The 18,736-nt window shown below is 57.7% G+C and overlaps 1 protein-coding gene across 2 annotated transcripts in view; it reads left to right on the plus strand.

Annotated features, from left to right (window-relative positions):
- GRM4 (glutamate metabotropic receptor 4) overlaps nucleotides 1-18,736 on the plus strand; it is a 34,256-nt gene that overhangs the window by 1,882 nt on the left and 13,638 nt on the right. For both annotated transcript variants that reach the window (XM_059867623.1, XM_059867624.1), the window contains exons 2-4: nucleotides 4,281-5,057; nucleotides 10,853-11,069; nucleotides 17,249-17,384. In XM_059867623.1, coding sequence (XP_059723606.1) covers nucleotides 4,539-5,057; nucleotides 10,853-11,069; nucleotides 17,249-17,384 — 872 coding nt within the window. In that variant the 5' untranslated portion in view covers nucleotides 4,281-4,538. The remainder of the gene's footprint in view (nucleotides 1-4,280; nucleotides 5,058-10,852; nucleotides 11,070-17,248; nucleotides 17,385-18,736) is intronic.

Consider the following 18,736-nt stretch of genomic DNA (forward strand, 5'->3'; position numbering starts at 1 on the left):
CAGCTCTTCCCAGAAAGGCAACGGCTTGAAGAAGTGGCAGGTCCTAATTATAACATACGTGAACCCGCGCCCGCCGCCCTCCCCGGCTTCGTGCCCGCTGCGGGCACCGGCTCTTCCTGCCGGGCGCTGCATCTCACGGAGGGTTTTCCTCCCTGCAGTTCCCTGGATGGCCCCGCACCGAGCCTGGCTCCGGATGAGGCTCTCTGGAGTCACTGCCGGGGGGCTGTGGGCAGGGGCTGGCACTGCCAGACCGCAGTGTCGAGGCGTGGGTGTGATGGGGAGCCTGGACACCGCGCGCTGCCGCGGGCACTGCCGGGCACAGGCAGTCAGGCCGTGCTCTCGCTCAGAGCCAGCACCGTCCCAAATTGCAGATGGCGATAAAAAATTAATTGCAGGATTCTGCTGCACGTGGCAGGAGTGGGGACCAGCGGCTCCTTCCCTCCCTCCCTCCCTCCCAGCTGCTGGAGCTCTGCGCTGGCTGCCTGCGGACACCTCGCGCCGCCTGCCCGCAAGGTGAGCTGCTGCTCTCTCTCCTCTTGCTCCGGGGCTGGATCCTGCTCGCCTTCCCCCCCTGCCGTGCCATCCCATCCTTCAAAGAGAGGGATTAGCCCTGACCCGCTTGGCAGCGGGAGGGAGGCGGAAGGAGAGGGCTTTCTGCAGTTAAGGACATATATAAATATGGTGTGATAAATATTCCTTGGATCTCATCTGTGTCCTGCGGGAGCACTTTTGGTTGGACTTCAGCATCCTTCAGGAGATGCTCCAGGGCACTGAGGTGGGTGGCCATACCCAGCCTTTCCCCACCGTGGGGCTCTGAGCTGGGTGCTGGCAGGATCTGGTTGCAGAGAGGACAAGTTGGCACCTCGGTGATGGGCTCGGGCTTGTGCGAGTGTTGTGCTATCGGTTCATGCATCAATCGAGGGGTTGTGAGGCAGGGGCTGTGTCTTGGAGCTCACTGGGGGGGTTTGGGTGGCACAGTCCGGGGTCTCTGCTCACTGCTGCTTGCTGAGCCGTGGCCTTGCTTCTCTGAGCAAACACCGGGGACCTGGACCTGAATACTTAAGGTTTTGCCTGTCGGGAGAGAACTTAACCTGGCATCCCCTCCCTCTGTCCACGTTTCAATTCTGCTCTACTTCATGGAGCTTTTGCAATTAAAAAGACCAGGAGCCAAGCGAAGTACCCTGTAGCTGCATGCAAGAGGGAAGAGTGAGTGTACACTAATTGGGATATTGTGCTGCCTGCTGGCTGGCCCTGCTTGCTGGAGGAAGAGCAGGTGGGGAAAGAAATAGCCTTGATTTTCAAAAAGATGCTGTGGAGCTGGTAGGAACCAGTGTGGCTTAAGCTGGCACAGCCCTCCCAGAGCCAGGGCTGGGCTGGAATCTCTGGTGCTGGTGGAGCTGGGCTCTTTGGCAGCTGGGGATGGGTGCAGGTGAGTGCTGGGTGCTCTCGGCTGATTATTGCTGCATCTCCTGGGCTGTAACCAGCTCAGCTTCTGCCGGGTTTAACGAGCCCCAGAAAATGCTCTGGCTTTGAACTGGGAGATTGATGGATCCTGCTGCAGGCAGAACTCTGGGGAGTGGGGTCTGTCTGGAGTGTGTCCCCCACAGTCCAGCCCGGGCAGTGCTTGTGGAGACATGAGGAGGAGCTGCGGGAAGGAGCCACAGAGGTGATGCCTGGGGTGGCTGGTTGCTCCTCCTGGCACTGGAGATGGTTTTGCAGCAGGAGATCTCTGTGATGTGGGGGAATTTTTAATCAGAGTTTGATTTCTTGGAATCACAGAATGGTTTGGGTTGGAAGGGACCTTAACGCTCATCCAGTTCCAGTCCTTGAAATGGGCACGGACACTTTTCACTAGACCAGGTCGCCTCAAGAGGGGCTCACCTGTCCAGCTGAGCCCTCTCCTGCTCCTTTCAGGGTCCTCCGTGGCTGACGATGCCGGTGGCCCGGTGGCCACCACTAGAGGGGGGCAGGATGCCACCGTGCTGCCCGGGCCCATGTCCGGGATGCCGGGACCCGCAGGGCTCTGCCTGTCCTGGGGCAGCAGCATCGTCTCCCTCTGCCCTGGAGCTGCTCAGCCCACCCTGGCTCGGGCAGGGGATGACCCACACCCGGGAGATCTCGGTTTGGTTGGTGCTTGTGCCACCTCCCAGATCCAGATCGGGCTGTGGCATAGCCGGGATGAGGGCGATGGGAGGGCTCTGTCCTCACCGATGCTGTGCTGGTGGAAGTAGGAGAAAACAGAATTTCTCCTTCCTTCGGGGCTGGGGTAAGCACCACGCTGAGTGATGATCCCACCCAGTTATTGCCACCCTCGTGGTGCCCATGTGGAGCTGTGCAGGTGGAACAGGAGGATGGCTGTGGCCCCTTGCTGCCCGGTGTGTGTGGGTAAGGATGTTCCCTGCTCCATGAGCACCTGCTGTAGGCAGGTGTCTTCTTCCAGATGTGCACCTCCCTCCAGATGTGCCCCTGGTGGAGCAGCTGCTTTGGGGAGGCTCAGGCATGATGGAACCAAGGTCTGGGCTGTGTGGAAGCAGTGACCTGTGTGTGGCTGAGGAGCTGCTGGGGGCAGGTGGAGGGGACAGGGGTGCTCATCTGTCAGCCCTTCCTGGGCCCTTTGCAGCAGGGGCTCATCGGGTAACTCCGGCTCCATCTCCGCTGTGAGGGATCCGAACCAGCTCCCTCCTCCTCTCCCCATTATTTGTGCTTTCTTCTTGCCTGCCGTGATATTTTTACCTTCAGTTCGTTCAGATTATATGATCAAAGGAGCCACAAAGGGGAGAGAACAGAGAGGGAAAAAGCTTAAAAGAAGAAAGAGAAAGGCAGTGGGCTCTGGGGGCACTGCCAGCTCTGCGGGAGCTGCCGTGGGCTCTGAGGGTTTTCCTGGGAGCAGGTCCATGGTGTGAGCATCCCACCTTTGATGGGCAGAAGTGTTGCAGCTCCAGGGATGAGGGTGGGAGAGGTGACCTGCTTTTGGCTGGTGCCGGGCTCTGAAGGCAGCTGTGGTGTCTGAGCATCCCTTCGTCTCCCCATCCTCCTCCTCCTCCCCAGCACGGGCAGAGCCTGACCCGCTCCCAGGCCGTGCAGGAGCCACATTCCCCTGCTCCGTGCCCACTGGTGATGCGTGGGGTGGTCCTTGCAGAGGGGACAGGACCATGCAGAGGTCTGATCCCTGTCCCTGATCCCCATCCGAGCAGGGCTCTCCCGGCAGGCTGGGGCGGGGGTTTTGCTGCGGCATTCCCAACCTCCTGCCTTTGGAAGCACAGAGCTGGGCACCAGGTAATTCTGGTTCCTTAAAAGCCCCGGCTGTCAGAATCGCTTTGGAGATGGGCCTTCAAGTGGCTGCGGCGGGCTCGGGGAGGTGCATAATTTATGGAGGTGAGTTGAAGCCAGGGTCCTCCTGGCTGGGATGGCTGCGGAGCGGAGCGGGAGCACCCTTGGGGCTGCTGAGACTGTCCAGCAGTCGTGGGCTTGGGTGCCGGCTCTGGGCTTGAGCTGAGATTAATTCAAGCTGTTTCCTTGGTCTCACTGTTGCTGCTCGTCCTGCCTGGGGAATGCATTTGCCTGCTCGGCTCCTTGCTGCTTTTGGTGCCTGCATTAATCATGTGCTGCCCTCAGCATCCATCAGCGGCTGCTGGGAGACGACAGCTGCGGGGATGGGCTTGAGGGCGAGCCTGCCTCAGGGGGGAAACTGAGGCAGGGGCTGTGCTGCTGGGGCGGGGGCAGCTCAGGTGCTGTCGATATCTGCTGCTGGAAGCCATCGATAACGGAAGCAGCTGCTGGCTCAGGAATCAGTGGCCTGAAGGGAGAACGGCAGGAGAGCACTGCTTTGGGTTGTGACTCGGATCCGGAACTCTGGGTTTTGGCAGTGCCTGGCTCTCGCTGAGGATGCAGACCTCAGCTTGTGGGGCTCCAGACAAGTGGGCTTGTGGAAGTTGACTGAAAAACCCACTGGGAAAAAGTAGGGTGTTTTAGGATAGGCAGGGACCAGGGCTGGGGGGGTGTGTGGGTTTTGCCGCACTCTGAACTCTGTCTTTCAACTTGTCCCACCCTCTCAGTTCCCTTCAGAAGGGACAGGCTGGGACAGGGTCTCAGGGCCCCCTCTGAGCTGGTCACTGACCTGTGCTCCTCTGTGGGGCAGTGTCCCTGAGGCCCGAAATCTATTTTTTGCAATAATCCCCAGTGCTTGTTTCCACCATCTCCCTGATGAATGCCCAGAACAACCAATGTCCTCTTCCTGCTCCTGCCTAATTTTCTCTCTCCCCTTTCCCCGTCCCTCCAAGGTCTCCGGAGGAAGGACCCAAAGCTTTGCGTGGGCTCGTGGCTCTGCTGCTGTGTCTCCTCTCTGGTGTAGCCATGCAGACCCTGGCACCCTCCTGCACCCCGACCTCCCGCTGCTCCCCCGGGGCTGGCAGCACCGTGGGGAGCCGCTGACGGAGCCGGAGCGGGATCCCTCCGGAGCCATGCCACCCGCCCAGCCCAGCCCGGCCCCCTGAGCGCCGCGTTCCCGGCCCGAGCTCTGCCCCAGCACGGCCTTGGCGATGAGCGGGAGTCACTTTTGCATGGAGCGTTTGTCCTTCTGCCTCCTCCTGAGTGCCTGGAGCTGGGGGTGGGCGCCCGGGGGTGCTGCCAAGCCCAAAGGCCAGGGCTACCCGCACATGAACTCCATCCGCATCGACGGGGACATCACGCTCGGGGGGCTCTTCCCCGTGCACGGCCGGGGCGCCGAGGGCAAAGCCTGCGGGGAGCTGAAGAAGGAGAAGGGCATCCATCGCCTGGAGGCCATGCTCTTCGCCCTGGACCGCATCAACAACGACCCCGACCTGCTGCCCAACATCACGCTGGGCGCCCGCATCCTGGACACGTGCTCGCGGGACACGCACGCCCTGGAGCAGTCGCTGACCTTCGTGCAGGCCCTCATCGAGAAGGACAGCACCGAGGTGCGCTGCGTCAGCGGGGGGCCCCCCATCATCACCAAGCCGGAGCGGGTGGTCGGCGTCATCGGCGCCTCGGGCAGCTCCGTGTCCATCATGGTGGCCAACATCCTGCGGCTCTTCAAGGTAGGGCTCGGCCAGGTGAAGGGAACCTCTCGGCAAAACCCCCGCGGGTGCTTTGGCAGCATTTCCCCACGTGTGTCTCTTCCTCCACAGCTGGGGGGAGGCAGAGCTGGTGCTGTTAAAATGCTTCTCCTGCCTCCCCCAGGTCCCCGGGGATCCCTTCCTCCATCCCTCTCCGGTGACGACACTCAGAGCAGGAGGATTTTTGTCTCATCTTCCCCAGCTCCGTGGTGCTGGTGCTCCCACCCCGTGGTGGGGGCTGGATGGGAGGTGGGCTGTGGGTGGGTTTGGTGCTGGTTCTGGGGGATGCTCCTTCAGGGGTGTGGGTTATACCCCAAAATGTAAATCCCACCTGAGCCAGAGGGCTGGAGGCAGTGATGGCCGATGGCAGGGGACAGCTGGGGCTGCTCTGCTCCAGTCCAAGGGGACATCAGCCAGGCTGGGGACGTTTGTACAGTGTCACCAGCCCCAGAGGTGCTCAGACTGTGGTGGGATGAGTAGGGCTCTTCCTTCTGCTCTGTGCCAGCCGCAGGAATGCCGAGGAGTTGATAATTCCTTTCCCCCTTGCTGTACATTTATTTATCCACAACCACGTCCCTGGGCTGCAGAGTGTGTGAACGAGGGTTCCTCTGCAGAAATGTAAATATTCTGCACCTCCAGTGGCCATGGGGGCCACATCCCATCTTGACCTTCTCCCAGCACCCTGAAACCCCTGTGTTCTGCAGGTTTGGTGCTGTTTCCTCCTCTGTCTTTCCCCTCCTCTTCCTCTGCCAGCCTGGCGTGCTGAGAGCTGGGTGCCCTCCTGGGAGGGCTGGAAGCTGTTAGTGAAGACGGAAGAACCAGATCGCTGATGGAGTTTGATTTTTCTGGGTCCCTTTTTTTTAAAAATCGTGTTAATGTTCCAGGCGACGAGTGAGAGGGCTATTCAATAATTAAAATAATATAAATTAGAGGGAGTGGGAGGAACTTAAAAGCTATTTGCCAAGACAAAAAAGATTGAATACTTGTTCTGGAGAGGAGGAGGGAGGCTGGAAGTGGGGAAGGAGGCAGGATAGTCAGAATAGTCGAGGGCAACTGAAGTCTTTCTAGGTTCTTTTGTTTTTTTCCCTCACCCTTCTCCTCCAGTTTTGATCCTTGGGCAAAGAGCTGTGACCTGTTCAGAAGGATGTCACTGAGCTCAGGTGCAGCCCTGCCCCACCTGAGCAGCCAGGCACTGGTGCTGCTGCTGGTGCATCCTGAGCCCTGAGAACTTAATTGCAGAGCTGATCCCAGCCCAATGGGGCAGGGAAGAAATGCAAAGGGGGGGGTGAGCAGGTAGAGGATGGAGACTTCAGAACCCCTTGGGAGAGGGGAATAAGGAAAATCTCAGCCTTTCCTAGACGGCAGGGAATCCCAGTGGGAGAGTTGGTGCCCTCCTCAGTGGTCCCAGCACAGGGACACCATTCCCATGGGATTGGGGTCACGCCTGGGCACAGCCATTCCTGCAGCAGGTGGGGGCTGGGGCTTTGGGGGTTCTGGAGGCTCTTCCCCTCGCCATGACCCGAGAGCTGCTGCTGCTCTTTGTTATTCAAACACTGCTTTTATGGCAGGGACATGCTTAAAATGAGAATAAGGCGACTTCCATTTCACACCGCCGCTGACCTTTAAGCGTGGGTGACTCTGCTCCGAGGTTCAGCAAAGCACTGACTGCCTCGGGCACAGGCAGCTGCCTCTGCCCATTCCCTGGGGCATGGCACTTGCTGGAGCTCTGCTCCCGCTTGGCCCCGTGTTGCTGTGTTCCTCCTGTCCCCCTCGGTTCTCCCTCAGGATGGGGACGTTGGCAGAAAGTGCTGGGAGCTGGCACAGGGGGACCCTCTGAGTGCTCTGGTTTCTGGAGTGCTCAGGTGGTTCTTGGGGAGGGCTCCAGCACATCTGGGAGGGCTCCAGCACATCTGAAAGGGCTCCAGGATATCCAGAAGCAGAATCAGAGAGTGAATCAGACTCCACCAAGGTGAGGAGTCCACTCAAGTCCAGCACAGCAGCCCCCCCAGTTTTCCCTCTTCTCTCCTGTGGCCATGAGCACTCTGCAGGTGGCTGTTCCTGTCTCAAAATGATGCTCTCCCTGCTGTGGTCCCATCCCACGCTCCCTCCTGTGCACCTCTCCCTGCTCCATCCCCTGCACAGCCCCAGCCCTCCCCGCTAGGCTGGCCTTGCTCCTCCCTGCCAGGGCTTTTGTTGCTCCTGCACTACATAAATAAATAACGGGTCCTTCGTTAGCTGCCGCCTCCTAATTAAAGCTGTACATCAGTGGAACAACTTGCAGATGTGGCATCCTCTGTCCAAGCTGGTTTCATTGCTCCTCGTCGCTCTGCCTGCAGAAAATCCTTTCCCAAATCCGTGCTCTGGGCTCCCTGTGATAGCATCTCCCTGGCGTCACTGCCAGAGCGCTCTGGCACCTTCCAGCTCCTTCCCACCCCTTGCTGCTGCCTCTCCAGCCCCAGCTCTACCCACTGGCTCCTGAGCCATCACAGCAGTGATGGTGTCAAGGACTCCAGGCCCTTCTCCTGCAAATGGGATCCCCTAAAAGGGATCTGAGGTGCATTTTTCGTCCCCGTCCAGAAAGAGCTGTGACAAGGTGGAGCCCAAGTGCTCAGCGTGGGGTGAGCAGCCAGAGGATGGCTTTGCCACGTGCCAGGCACTTTGAGGCAGTTGTTTCCTCTCCGTGGCAGCGAGTGCAGGCGCTCTCTGCAGCACAGGGCTGTTGTACAACATGAATAATTCACCTGAGGACGGCGCTGCCCGCGCTGCAGCCGGGCACTGGCACCTGCAGGCACACGAGGCTGTGCTGCCTGGGGCTGGCAGGGGCAGAGCTGGGTCAGCCCCTGGCTCTGAGCCCCTCCTGGCAGTGCTGAGCCCCCTGGCTCGTGGCAGGGTGCCCCGAGGCTGTGGGGGCAGCGGGGTGGAGCGATTCAGGACACGCTTCCCCACTTGGCAGGTAAATAACCTTCACCGAGCGGGAAGGGGGCAGCGGCCGGCGACGCTCTGATTAATCACCCGCTGCTGCCACTTCATTTCCTTGCTCTTCACTGGGCTTATTGAAACAAATCACAGCTGCCTGGCTCCCCTGGGCTGCCCCCAGCCCTGAGGGTCCCTGGGCACGGCTTGTTGAGGAGGAGTGGGACAGGTGGTGGCAGGGATCAGGGACGGCATCCTCCTGTGCCTGCTGTGCTTCCTGGAGTTTTAGTTCTGCCTTTTCCCTCTCCAGGGAGATGCCATCCTGGGCCTGGCCCTGTGCCCAGGGAAGGGGCAGCAGGATGGGGCTGCAGCTCCTTCCATCCCAGCACTGAGTTCCCAGCAGCTCCACTCAGCCCCTCCCTGCCCCGGCCCCTGCGGTGCTTTATGCTCTCCCTAATTAAAAGCTGCCATCCAAATGGCTCGATGATGGAAATTCTAATTAAATCAATTCCATCTTGTCGGCAAACCAGGGCTTTGTATAAGATATGCATGAAATTAATAATTATGGGGAGGGAATTAGCTGCTCCTGACCCTGTATCTGGCATGGGGGGTGGGTGCAGGAGCCCCTGCTTGTGGGATGCCCCTGACCACTGTCCTCTGCTCTGGCTCTGCAGTGGTTTTTGGTTGGTTTTTGGTTCTTCCTGCCTGCTCAGGCTGATGTTGGCATCAATGGTTTAAGCCTGAGCTGGGATGTGCTGAAATCACCACCTTTGCCTAATTCTTCCCAGCCTGGGGGGATTCTGTCTCCTGCTGGTGTAGAAAACACCACAGCAGCTCCTGAGCCACTTTAATGATGGGTGATAATGGGGGGCACCAAGTGCAGCTTTCCCAGGGCATTTGAGGTCAGTCACACCAGTCTGTTAACCCTGGAGGAGCAGGATGACATCTCCAGCCCTGGCTCCCACCATCCCAAGGGATGTTTCTCCAGGCTCAGGGTGCTTCTGGGTGATGATTTTTGATTCAAAACAAGAGAAGGAAGGAGGTTTACCCCCTGCCCTGGGATCACTCCCTGCTCTTGGTGGGACAAGGAACTCTTGGGGTGCAGGTCCTACTAGTTTCCTCACCACAGGAGTGTTTGTCCCAGGCTGGAGATGAGCCAGGCAAGGGACCACCAGTGCAAATTTGCAGTTTAGAGATGTTTCCATCTCCCTCTTCTACTGCATTCTTCTTTCTAAGAACCTTGAATTCCCTGCCTGCATTTTGCTTTTATGTACCTAAAAGGACTTTTGTCTTTTATCTGAGAAAATAGCTGGTGCCAGGAGTTGGGCTATCAAAAAGGCAGAGGGGGGAAAAGGCAGAAGAAATCTATGAAATGGTCATTTGGGAACTGGTATTTTATTTTCACTTTCATCCAAGGCAGAGGAGCGAGGGGAAAAAGCCCTTTCCTTTTGTTTATTAAAATACAGTTTCCAGTCCATAGCCTGTGGATCAACAGGTATTTTCTGGGCTTTGCTTTCCAGCTGAGGCTGGAGCAGGATGGGCAGGCCAGGGGTTAATCCAGGCTGTTGGAGCTTGGGTGGGATGGCAGTGGCCTGTGGAATAGCTGGGACCTCTCCAACTCCAGTGCCCTGCAGAAGAGGTGAAACCAAAACACTTGGCAGGAGAAAAATCTTTGGGAAAGGAAGAGCAGGGGTGCATCCCTGCCCCCAGATCGCCTTTGAGTGGGCACCGCCTCCATCCTGAGCCCAGGTCCCTCCTGCAGGCTGGGCAGGGAAGGGGAGGGGTTGTGCTGGGAGCAGCCCCCCTGCTCCCCCCGGGATGAGTGATTGCCAGGCGAGCTCCTCACCTGCTGAGCAGAATTTTAATGGAGTCTCATGCACTGGCTCCAGTCAGAGATCCCCAACGAGCAGATCAGAGCCCCTCGGAACGGAGCACAAAGCAGATTGTCACGGGGAGTAATCCTATTTGTGCCTTGATAAAGATTCCTTCCTCTCCCTCTCCCACTCCTGCTTCATCTCTCCCTTTTTTCATCTCCTGTTTTGCAGGCAGGTAGAAGGGTGGCTGCTCCTTTCCAGGGGCCTTTTAGCATTCAGGTGGAGTCGTGGGTTTATAACACCAGAATCGCATTTAATAGAGAGAGGCAGGAGTGGGAGAGGGGAAACCACAGAGAAACAAAGGAGGAACTGGAGGGGAATGGAGTGGGGCCAGGAGGGTTGGGACACCCAGCCCTGGTGCACACCTCATCCCTGGGCTGCAGCTCCCAGCTGGGCTCCCGGTGAGGTGGTTGGGGCTTATTACACCAACTCGGATTCCCACAGCTGGTGGGAGAACCTGGGCTTGATAATTTAATAAGCCTTTTCCATCTTTAAGATGAATGAGGATGTGTGGTGCGTTTTGGAAGTGGAAAGTGCTGTGTAAGTGTTAAACATCGCCTGATCCCGCGGTGCTAAATCATTCCAGTGTGCCAGGAGAGGTGCAGTGGCTCTGGTTAATTTAAGGGGCTTATTTAGGGCTGAGGGGGGGCAGGATGGGTTGGATCTGTCCTTCCTGGGGAAGAAGCCAAAGGGAGACCCTGGTAGTGCTGGCCAGGGCAGAATTATGGTTTTTATTTTGGTCTCTCCCACATTGGATTCTCCAGAAACCCTTTTGGGGTCCTGCTGGGTGTTCCTGAGCTGCAGGTGGTCCCCAAGCCCCGATGTCCCCTGGAGCACCTCTGGTGGCACATACTCCACCTCCCCCGTGCTCATCCTCAGTCCTCACCTCCCTCTACTCCAGAGCAAGGCTTTGGGACCATGGGCATGGCTGTGGGGTGGAGCTCATCACCTCCTTGCCCTGATTCTGTGCCTTTCCCTCCTCCTTCCCAGATCCCCCAGATCAGCTACGCCTCCACGGCGCCGGACCTGAGCGACAACAGCCGCTACGATTTCTTCTCCCGCGTCGTCCCCTCGGACACCTACCAGGCCCAGGCCATGGTGGACATTGTCAAAGCCCTCAAGTGGAATTACGTCTCCACCTTGGCCTCTGAGGGCAGCTACGGTGAAAGCGGGGTGGAGGCCTTCATCCAGAAATCCAGGGAGGATGGTGAGTGGATCCTCCCGGGATGGGAGCAGCAGAGATGGGAGAGAAAAGGATGGGATGGATGTGTCTGGTTGGGCTCCTTAGGCTGAGCTGGGATGGATGCTGTGGTTCGGGGGATGGCCCTGGAGCAGTGCAGGTTTTGAGGCTGCCAGAACAAGGATCCAGGTTTTCCAGCAAGGCTTGGGACCAGCAGGGCTGCCTCCACTCTGCAGGGCAGGCTGCTTTGGGGAAGCATCTCAAGATCCCTCTCCTTGTCCCCCAGCTCTGCCGAGCTGGTCTCACCCCTCCCTCTGTGCCTGAGCCAGGGTGCTGGGTGCCTTCCAGAAGACAAGATTTTTACAATACTCCCAGGTTTTAACAGAAAATCAAGTTGGCACCAGCACGAGCTGCGCCCAATTTTAGTGGAATTATCCCCCAGGGCAGGTGTTTTAATTTGTCTATGGGCTTTGGACAGGCAGAAAGTCCGTGCTCAGCAAAACTCTTTGGGAGGATTTGTCTGGAGGCAGAAAGCGTTTTGCTGACAGGAGCTCTGGGATGCTTAGGGGGGATTAGCAGCCTTGGGAGCAGCACAGGAGCTTGTGGAGACCTGAACACCAACCCCAGGATGGGTGAGGAGCCCTGGGAATGGCTGCTGTGGGTGCTGCTACCACAAACCCGGAGCTGCCCTGGGACCCCACGGAGGGGCTGGCATAGCACTGGGGTCCCTCCTGGCTCTGGCATCACCCACCTCAGCCCCCCAGCACGGGGTGGGATCGGAGCTAAAGGGTGTTTTTTGAGACAGTTAAACCCCTGCAGGGCGCAGGCTGCTGCTTATTACAGGCTTAAGTGTGTCTGAATGGCACATTAGGTTCTGGCAAAGTCGGTGGGACACCGGCCTATCTGGAGCCAGTCAAACTGCGTTATGGCCTTATAAATGGATAAAGGGAATAAAAACTTGGAGGTGACGAGCTCCTAATCAAAGCCCTATAAATAGGAGCAGCGTTAATTCCGTCTCTGGCGCGTGTGCCCCGGCACCGGAGCCGGCTGTGCTTTTGGTATGCAGAGGAACCCATCTGGGGATCCAGCCTGGGAGCTGCTCTTCAGGATTCTCACTTGAAAAGTGGAATATTTTTCACGGGGCTGTGGCTTCTCGAGGAGCAGCATGTGGGGATGCTCCGGAGCGGTGGCTGCAGGGGATGTGTGCAGCTGCAGGTGCACAGGGGCTGTGCTGGGTGTGTGTGACAGTGCCTGGCAGGTTTGGGGAGGGGCTGGGGATGCTCTGCTGCCCCCATCCATGGGTGCAGCCCCCCGGGGGATCTGGGGGACAGCCGAGGGTCTGCACAGGCACGATTCAAACCCACGCTCCTCCTCCACTAAGCACCAGTAAGGCGTGGTGGTTGTGACTGGTGGTCCTGCTGCGGTGTGAGCTCTCCTCCTTTGAGATACCTGTGGTTACCACGAGCTCCTCTAACCAGATGTTAACGATCTGACAGCGTAATTGCAGAGTAAAGGAGTGCACAGGAGCCAGAGCAGCCACGTGTTAATCCGGGGCTGCTGCAGTCCTGTAATTTGGGTATCCACATAACCTGGCGATTATGTGCATTAGTGATAATTTAGTTATCAAAAAGCAGATTTCCACAGTGCCTGCAGTGGGAGGGCAGCCCGTGTGGTGCCAGCGGTGATGCTGCAGCCCTGACACGCTGCAGGAATGTGGAGATTTGTGGGAGCTGTCTGTGGGGCCCCGGGTGGGCTCTGAGCTGCTCCCTGGAGCATCTCCCTTAGGAGTGAGTGTGGGGTGTCAGCCACACTGCTTTGCCCATGGAAATAGAGCCACAGCCATGAATAATGGTGAGGCTGGACCAAAAATGTGCTTTATCTTTTTTTTTCCCTTTATTTTATGTATTTAACCCTCCCCAGCCTTGCCATCTGTGGTGGCAATGCCAGGCTGGAGGAAGAGCCAGGCTCTGCCCACTTCACCTCTCTGTCTTCCCCTGTGCAAAGGGCTCTGCTGGCACCAGACACCTTTACACAAGCACAGATCCATTGGGAAGGGGTGAAGGATCTCTGGGATATTCCTGGCTCTCAGTTCCATTTCTCCAGCAGCCTAAAGGACCCTGGGATTTGTCACTGCTTCCAGGGGCCTGCAGCCTGTCAGAGGGATGGACAGGGCTGCCAGCTGAGTGAGGATCTGCCCTGTGCCAGGCTCTGTCAAGTGCTGGAGATTCCCTGTGGGGGTGTTTATGCCAGGGGGACAACCCCAGCCCCCGGGGGTTCCTCACCCACCCGGCTCAGGGTGAGCAGCTCCCACTCTCCTCCCCACGGCGCTCTGCTTCATTTCTCATGCCAAGCCCGAGCCTTCAGAGTCGGGTTTTATTTCCATCAGGCAATAATGCTCATTGCTGTCGTTAGCAGCTCGCACTCAAGCTGTTTGCTTTCTGATGCATTATCAACTTGACCTTCAGCTTCAATTTTTAGCAGAGCCTCACGTTGAAGCTTCGCAGCGCAGTGGAGAATGGTTCTGCTTGAGGCACAAAGCGACCTCCAACAGCGATGCAGGGAGGAAACTCACCCTGGAGATGGGTTATTCTTGCAGCTGGGGCTGGCCCTGGGCTACCACAGCAGACTGACCTGGGTGGCTGCTACATCTTTATTCATTTATCTTTTTAGCTTTATCCATGTTTGAGGTCGCTCTGGTGATGATGCTGTTGGCCCCTGGTGGTTGCTGGTGGCTGCACTGGTGGCTGGAGAGCCCTTATTCACTAGAGTGCTGCTTTTTGGGTTTTAGCATTGCAGAGATCTTCAGTCTGCAAGGGATGCATTTCCTTCAGCCATTTTAAAGTGTTTTGAGTGCATTCTGCTCCCAATATCCATCCTTCTCCCCCAGAGCATCCTGCACTGGCAGTGGCTGTCATCTGGAAGGCAGGGCCAGCATCGGGGTGTCCCTGGTGTCCTCAGCTCCAGCCCCTCTGTCCAGCATTTCCCCATGGCCCTGACCTGTGGTATCACTTTGCTGGTTGGACAGACCCGCCCAGGACCCTCTGGCTCTGCGCTGTTGAGGTCTCTGCTGTCTCCAAGCCCTTGGAGATGAGGGCTGGGATGGATATCTGTGTAATGGAGCTGGCCTGTGCCACACCTTGGGGCTGGGAAGAGTGGAATATTCCCAGCCCAACTCCTTAGTCATGTACCTGGATCAATTTTGCTGCCGTTTCCCCCCCTCTGTTGTTTCATCCTTCACTAAGTTTTCCATATTTTTAGTGAAGAGCCTGATGTATATTTGTGATGCATTTGCTCATCCCCATGTGACATCCCTGGCTGTCTCTCTCTGGTTCCAGCCGGGCTCATTACTCGCGGTGGCTGCACCAGGAGGTCGCCCCCAAAAAAGCCACTCCCAAATCCTGAGGCAGGAGGTTTGAGCTCAGCGTTTCAGTCTCACCACGTGCAGTAGAGGGCCCTGATGGCTTCTTCTGTGATCATTTGCTTCCTGGAGGCTTTGAAGTGACACAAACAATGAGTCCTGGGGCAGGGGAGCAGCGCACCGCTCGCAGTGAATCGGGAATCTCATGGGAAGGCTGGAGTTAGGAGGGGAGTGGGAGTGGGAATGTCATTGCTGCTGGGCTGATCCCTCCCCGGGGTGCCCAGGACTGCCCAGGGTGGGGGGAACATCCCCACTGCTGTTCCTGCAAGGCTGAGCTGGTCCCTGCTTTACCCCCTTAGCCAGGTCCCTGCTTGCTGCAAGCTTGGCAGGCTCTGCTGGCAGAACCCCCTGAGCCAGCAGCTAATTAAGCACCAGCAATCAAGAGGGGAAGCCGGAGTGGCTGCACTCCCACCGTGTTTGAGCCGTAATGGTGGAGATTAAACCCTGACCCGTGTTTGACAACAGAGTCCCTGCGGCCCTGGCAGAGCCGGGGGAGGCGAGATCCCACTGGGACCAGAGGGATTGAGGATGGCACAGGCAGCGTGGGAAGGGGAGGTTGGAAGTGGCCTCAGGCTGGGTTTTCCAGGCTGTTTTTTGCCCCGTGTCCTGTGGCACCAGTGATGAAACTCACAGGATCTCATCTGAGCATCCTCCGACTGCCCGGCCCCAAACTGCCTCCAGCAGCTGCCTGTGGGATGTTCCCCCCATCCCTGATGTTCCTGCTCCTCTTTGGTCCTTTCCCCAGCTGGGGGAGAAAGAGAGGGGTCCCCAGGCCTCACCTGCTGCCTTCTCCCAGAGTCACACCTTGTCCCAAGTCAGGGAGCAGTGCTGTGCCATCCTGGAGTAGGGAGAGTGGTCACCTCCTTGCCATTGCTGCCACCCCTCACTTTGTTTCTGGCTTTAGAGAAGTGTTTTGACCAAATGGATTTTTGTGCAAAGACAGTGGGAGCATCACTTGGCAAATCCCCTTCCCAAACCACACAGCCACTGCCCCCCTGACACCCTGGACTTCTTGCTGTTGGTGATTACATTTTCATTAATTAAGGAGATAAAAACATTGTCAGCATCTGCTGTGGGAAGCAGGGGCTCCCTGGCCCTGCAGGCTGTCACCTGGAGGAGCTGTGCTCCTCGTTAGTTTGATTTAACGAAGCAGCCGAGTAACATCACGGTCATTTCTGAGCTGCCATCGATTTAACCTCTTGTTTATTTATGGTTCCATCTCCTCTGCCACGTGTGCAGGGAGATGCTCCCTAGCACAAATGCCTGGTGGCACTCAGGTGTGTGCCCGTGCCAGCCCCCAGCTGCCACTCGTGTGCTCGCTCCTGCCTGGCTGTGCCAGGGCTTTTGGAAGGTTCTCAGTGTTTGCAAATTGCTGCTTTTGTTGGATTTTCTCCACTGATTGCCATGGAAACTGTAATTAAGCTGCCTGGTGGCCCCTGGCAGTGTGCTGTGACACCCTGGCCTGGCTTGGGGCTCTGTGGTGGCCAGGGTGAGTGTCCCCAGGCTGGGACATTCCTGTCCTGCTGGCGCTGCCGGCTGCTGCCCGCCTCGCCTGGCTGATCTGTCTGTTTATCCAACTCCCTCCTCTCCATCCATCTGGCTCCCCATATGGGAAACAAGCAGCAAATTGGCCCAATTTCTTACCACAGGAAAACAAACCCCCAAAAAACCCCTGGAAAGCCCCAGCCAGTGATTTCAGGTGGGGATGCTGTGCCCCATCCCTGCAGCTCTCCCTGCCTGCTCAGCACCCAGCACATTGCCCTTCTCTTGGATTTTGGCTGCAAGGGGCCAAATGTTCCCAGTTTTCCTGCAGCCCCAGTAGGGAGTGAAGTCTCCTGGAGCCTGTCCCCGCCCTGTCCTGTCCTGCTTCTCCCCAGAGCTGTGCTCTGGGAGTCTCTCCCAGCCCCGGGTGGTAATTGGGCTGACCTTTGCTTAAGCTGTGATCTGTTAGTGGCAGGAGGCATCAGCCGTGTCATTTACTATGCAAATTGAGACCATCAGTTACATCCAGAAGGTCCCACAATGTTTAATTCTCTCCCATCTCTCTCTTTATTGGCATCTGCAGAAATGCAGGAGCAGGAGGGCTCTGGCTTTTTGGAGCTGGAGGTTGGGAGCCCAGCAGTGAAGTGTGGGGGCTCTTCCAACTGTCTCTTTTAATTTTAATTACCTGCTTTTGCAATGGCTCCTTGGAAAGCTGGTCTGGAACTTGGCCAGGGCCATAGGAATGGGAACAAACCCTTCTGCAGGGCCTGGCTGCTCAGTGGTGAAGGGCTTGTCTGCTCTTCCCATGGGGTGGTTCTGCCAGAGTTTGACCATTCTGTGTGCAGAACCCTTAGCAAATCTTGGGCTGGGGAGAGGCTCCTGCTTGGAACTGGCTGGAAAATCCTCACTGAGCTGGGGTGGACTGTGTGTCTGTCCTGGGGACATTTGGAGTGTGATGTGGTGGTGGCTGAAGGTGACAGGTACCAGAGGAATGGGTGGGAGGCAGAGAGGAGCTGTGGAGATACAGACTGGGAAGGAATATGGTGCAGAAGGGCTGAGCTGGAGGAAGAGGAGGGGTAAAGGCAGTGACCTGGGAGAGGAGGGGTCAGGGGAGGGTGATGTCCCAGGGGTTTGGGTGGTGGCCAGGAGGTCTGGGCTGAGGAGGGGGTGAAGTGCTCAGCCCCTCAGTGGCAGTGCTGGAGAGAGCCAGCTTGGCCTGTTGGGCTGAGGAGCCCTGCGAGAGGGGCCATCCCCAGGGGACAGGGACTCGTGGGGTGTCTCAGTGCCAGGGCTCTGTCTGCCACAGGGGGGGTCTGCGTGGCCCAGTCCGTGAAGATCCCGAGGGAGCCCAAGCCGGGGGAGTTTGACAAGATCATCCGCCGGCTCCTGGAGACCTCCCACGCCCGCGCCGTCATCATCTTCGCCAACGAGGACGATATCAGGTGTGGAGGGGGGTCTGGGCAGGGGTGCACTGGGATGTGTCTGCAGTGGGGACAGGATGCACTGTGTGGTGTGGCAGGGAATGTCTGCACTGGGGACCCACTCAGAGCGGCCAGCTGGCACGTGGCTGCCGTCCAACCACAGCCACACAGAGCCAGCAGAGGGAAATCCCTCTTCCCATCGGGTTTGGCAGCCCTGGATTTCATCAGCTGCTGCTCCCAGCTGGCCAGGGCAGGACCCAGGCACTGGTTCTGCTTTGCAGAGCAGCCCCAGCCCCAGCGTGGCACAGGAACAGGTCTGGGGGACCTTTCAGGGACCTTTTGGGGACCTCCCCAGCACTCTGTGCCCAGCAGGGCCGGGGACGTGGCCGCACTCGAGGGTGATGAGCTGCTCTGCAGGCGAAGCGGCGGCTGCAGCTCTGTTGTTTATGGAGCAGAATGATTCACATGGAGCTACCCCTGATTTCCTAAGTGTCTAATTTATTAATCAGCAAACATTATGTAAATGTGGGTAAACTGCAAGTTTAAATCAGTTTACATCAGATGTGCAAACTCTCCCAGTTTCTTCTTTCCTTCCTTAATAGAAATGTCTGCGGAGCTGACATCGGGTGGGGGTGAGAGGGAAAAGGGATTTACCTTGCAGGATAAATGGCAGGTCCTGTTATCAGGGCTCTGGAAACATCCAAATGGGATTGCAGCTCTGGGCAGGGGGTTCTGCAGCCTCCTTTAGCCCAGGAGTGGGGCTCTCCATGATCCCCACCCTGTGTTGTGGAGCCTGGAAGATGGGAAGGACAGACTGGGAAAGTTGTAGCTGGAATTCTTGCACCATGGGAATTTCCTGGATTTGCCCTGGGGAGATCCTGCCCTGCACAGGGAGCAGGGGCAGCTGGAGGTGCTGCTGTCACAGAGTGGGACATGGGCTGTGACTGTCCTGGGGATGGATGTGCCCAGAGCCCAGGGCAGCCTGGGGTGAGCTCAGAGCAGCCTGCACAGCTCCCACTGCACGCCTGCCTCATCCCATCTCTGCACTCTGCTGGATTTCTATGGGTTTTTTTCCCTTATTACACGTTTCAAACACCATCTGGACTTGAAATGATCAGCTCCGACACGGGGGCTGAGTCACAACCTGCCTTGGCTCTGCACAGGGAGATGGAGCTGCCCTGGGCCCTGCTCCCATGTTCCTGGGGACCCACAGGAGTCCCCGAGGGGACAGTGAGCCCTGGGAGACAGAGCCCACAGGGTCAGATCCAGGAACAGCTCTGTTCCCATCCTCCCACTGAGTTCCTGGCCTGGCTGGCACTGGAGGAGTGTGCAGGAGTGTCTGGCACCAGGAGGGATGCTCAGCAGGACTGATG

The sequence above is a fragment of the Haemorhous mexicanus genome, chromosome 25 (assembly GCF_027477595.1).
Source record: "Haemorhous mexicanus isolate bHaeMex1 chromosome 25, bHaeMex1.pri, whole genome shotgun sequence".
NCBI classification, from domain to species: Eukaryota; Metazoa; Chordata; class Aves; order Passeriformes; family Fringillidae; genus Haemorhous; species Haemorhous mexicanus.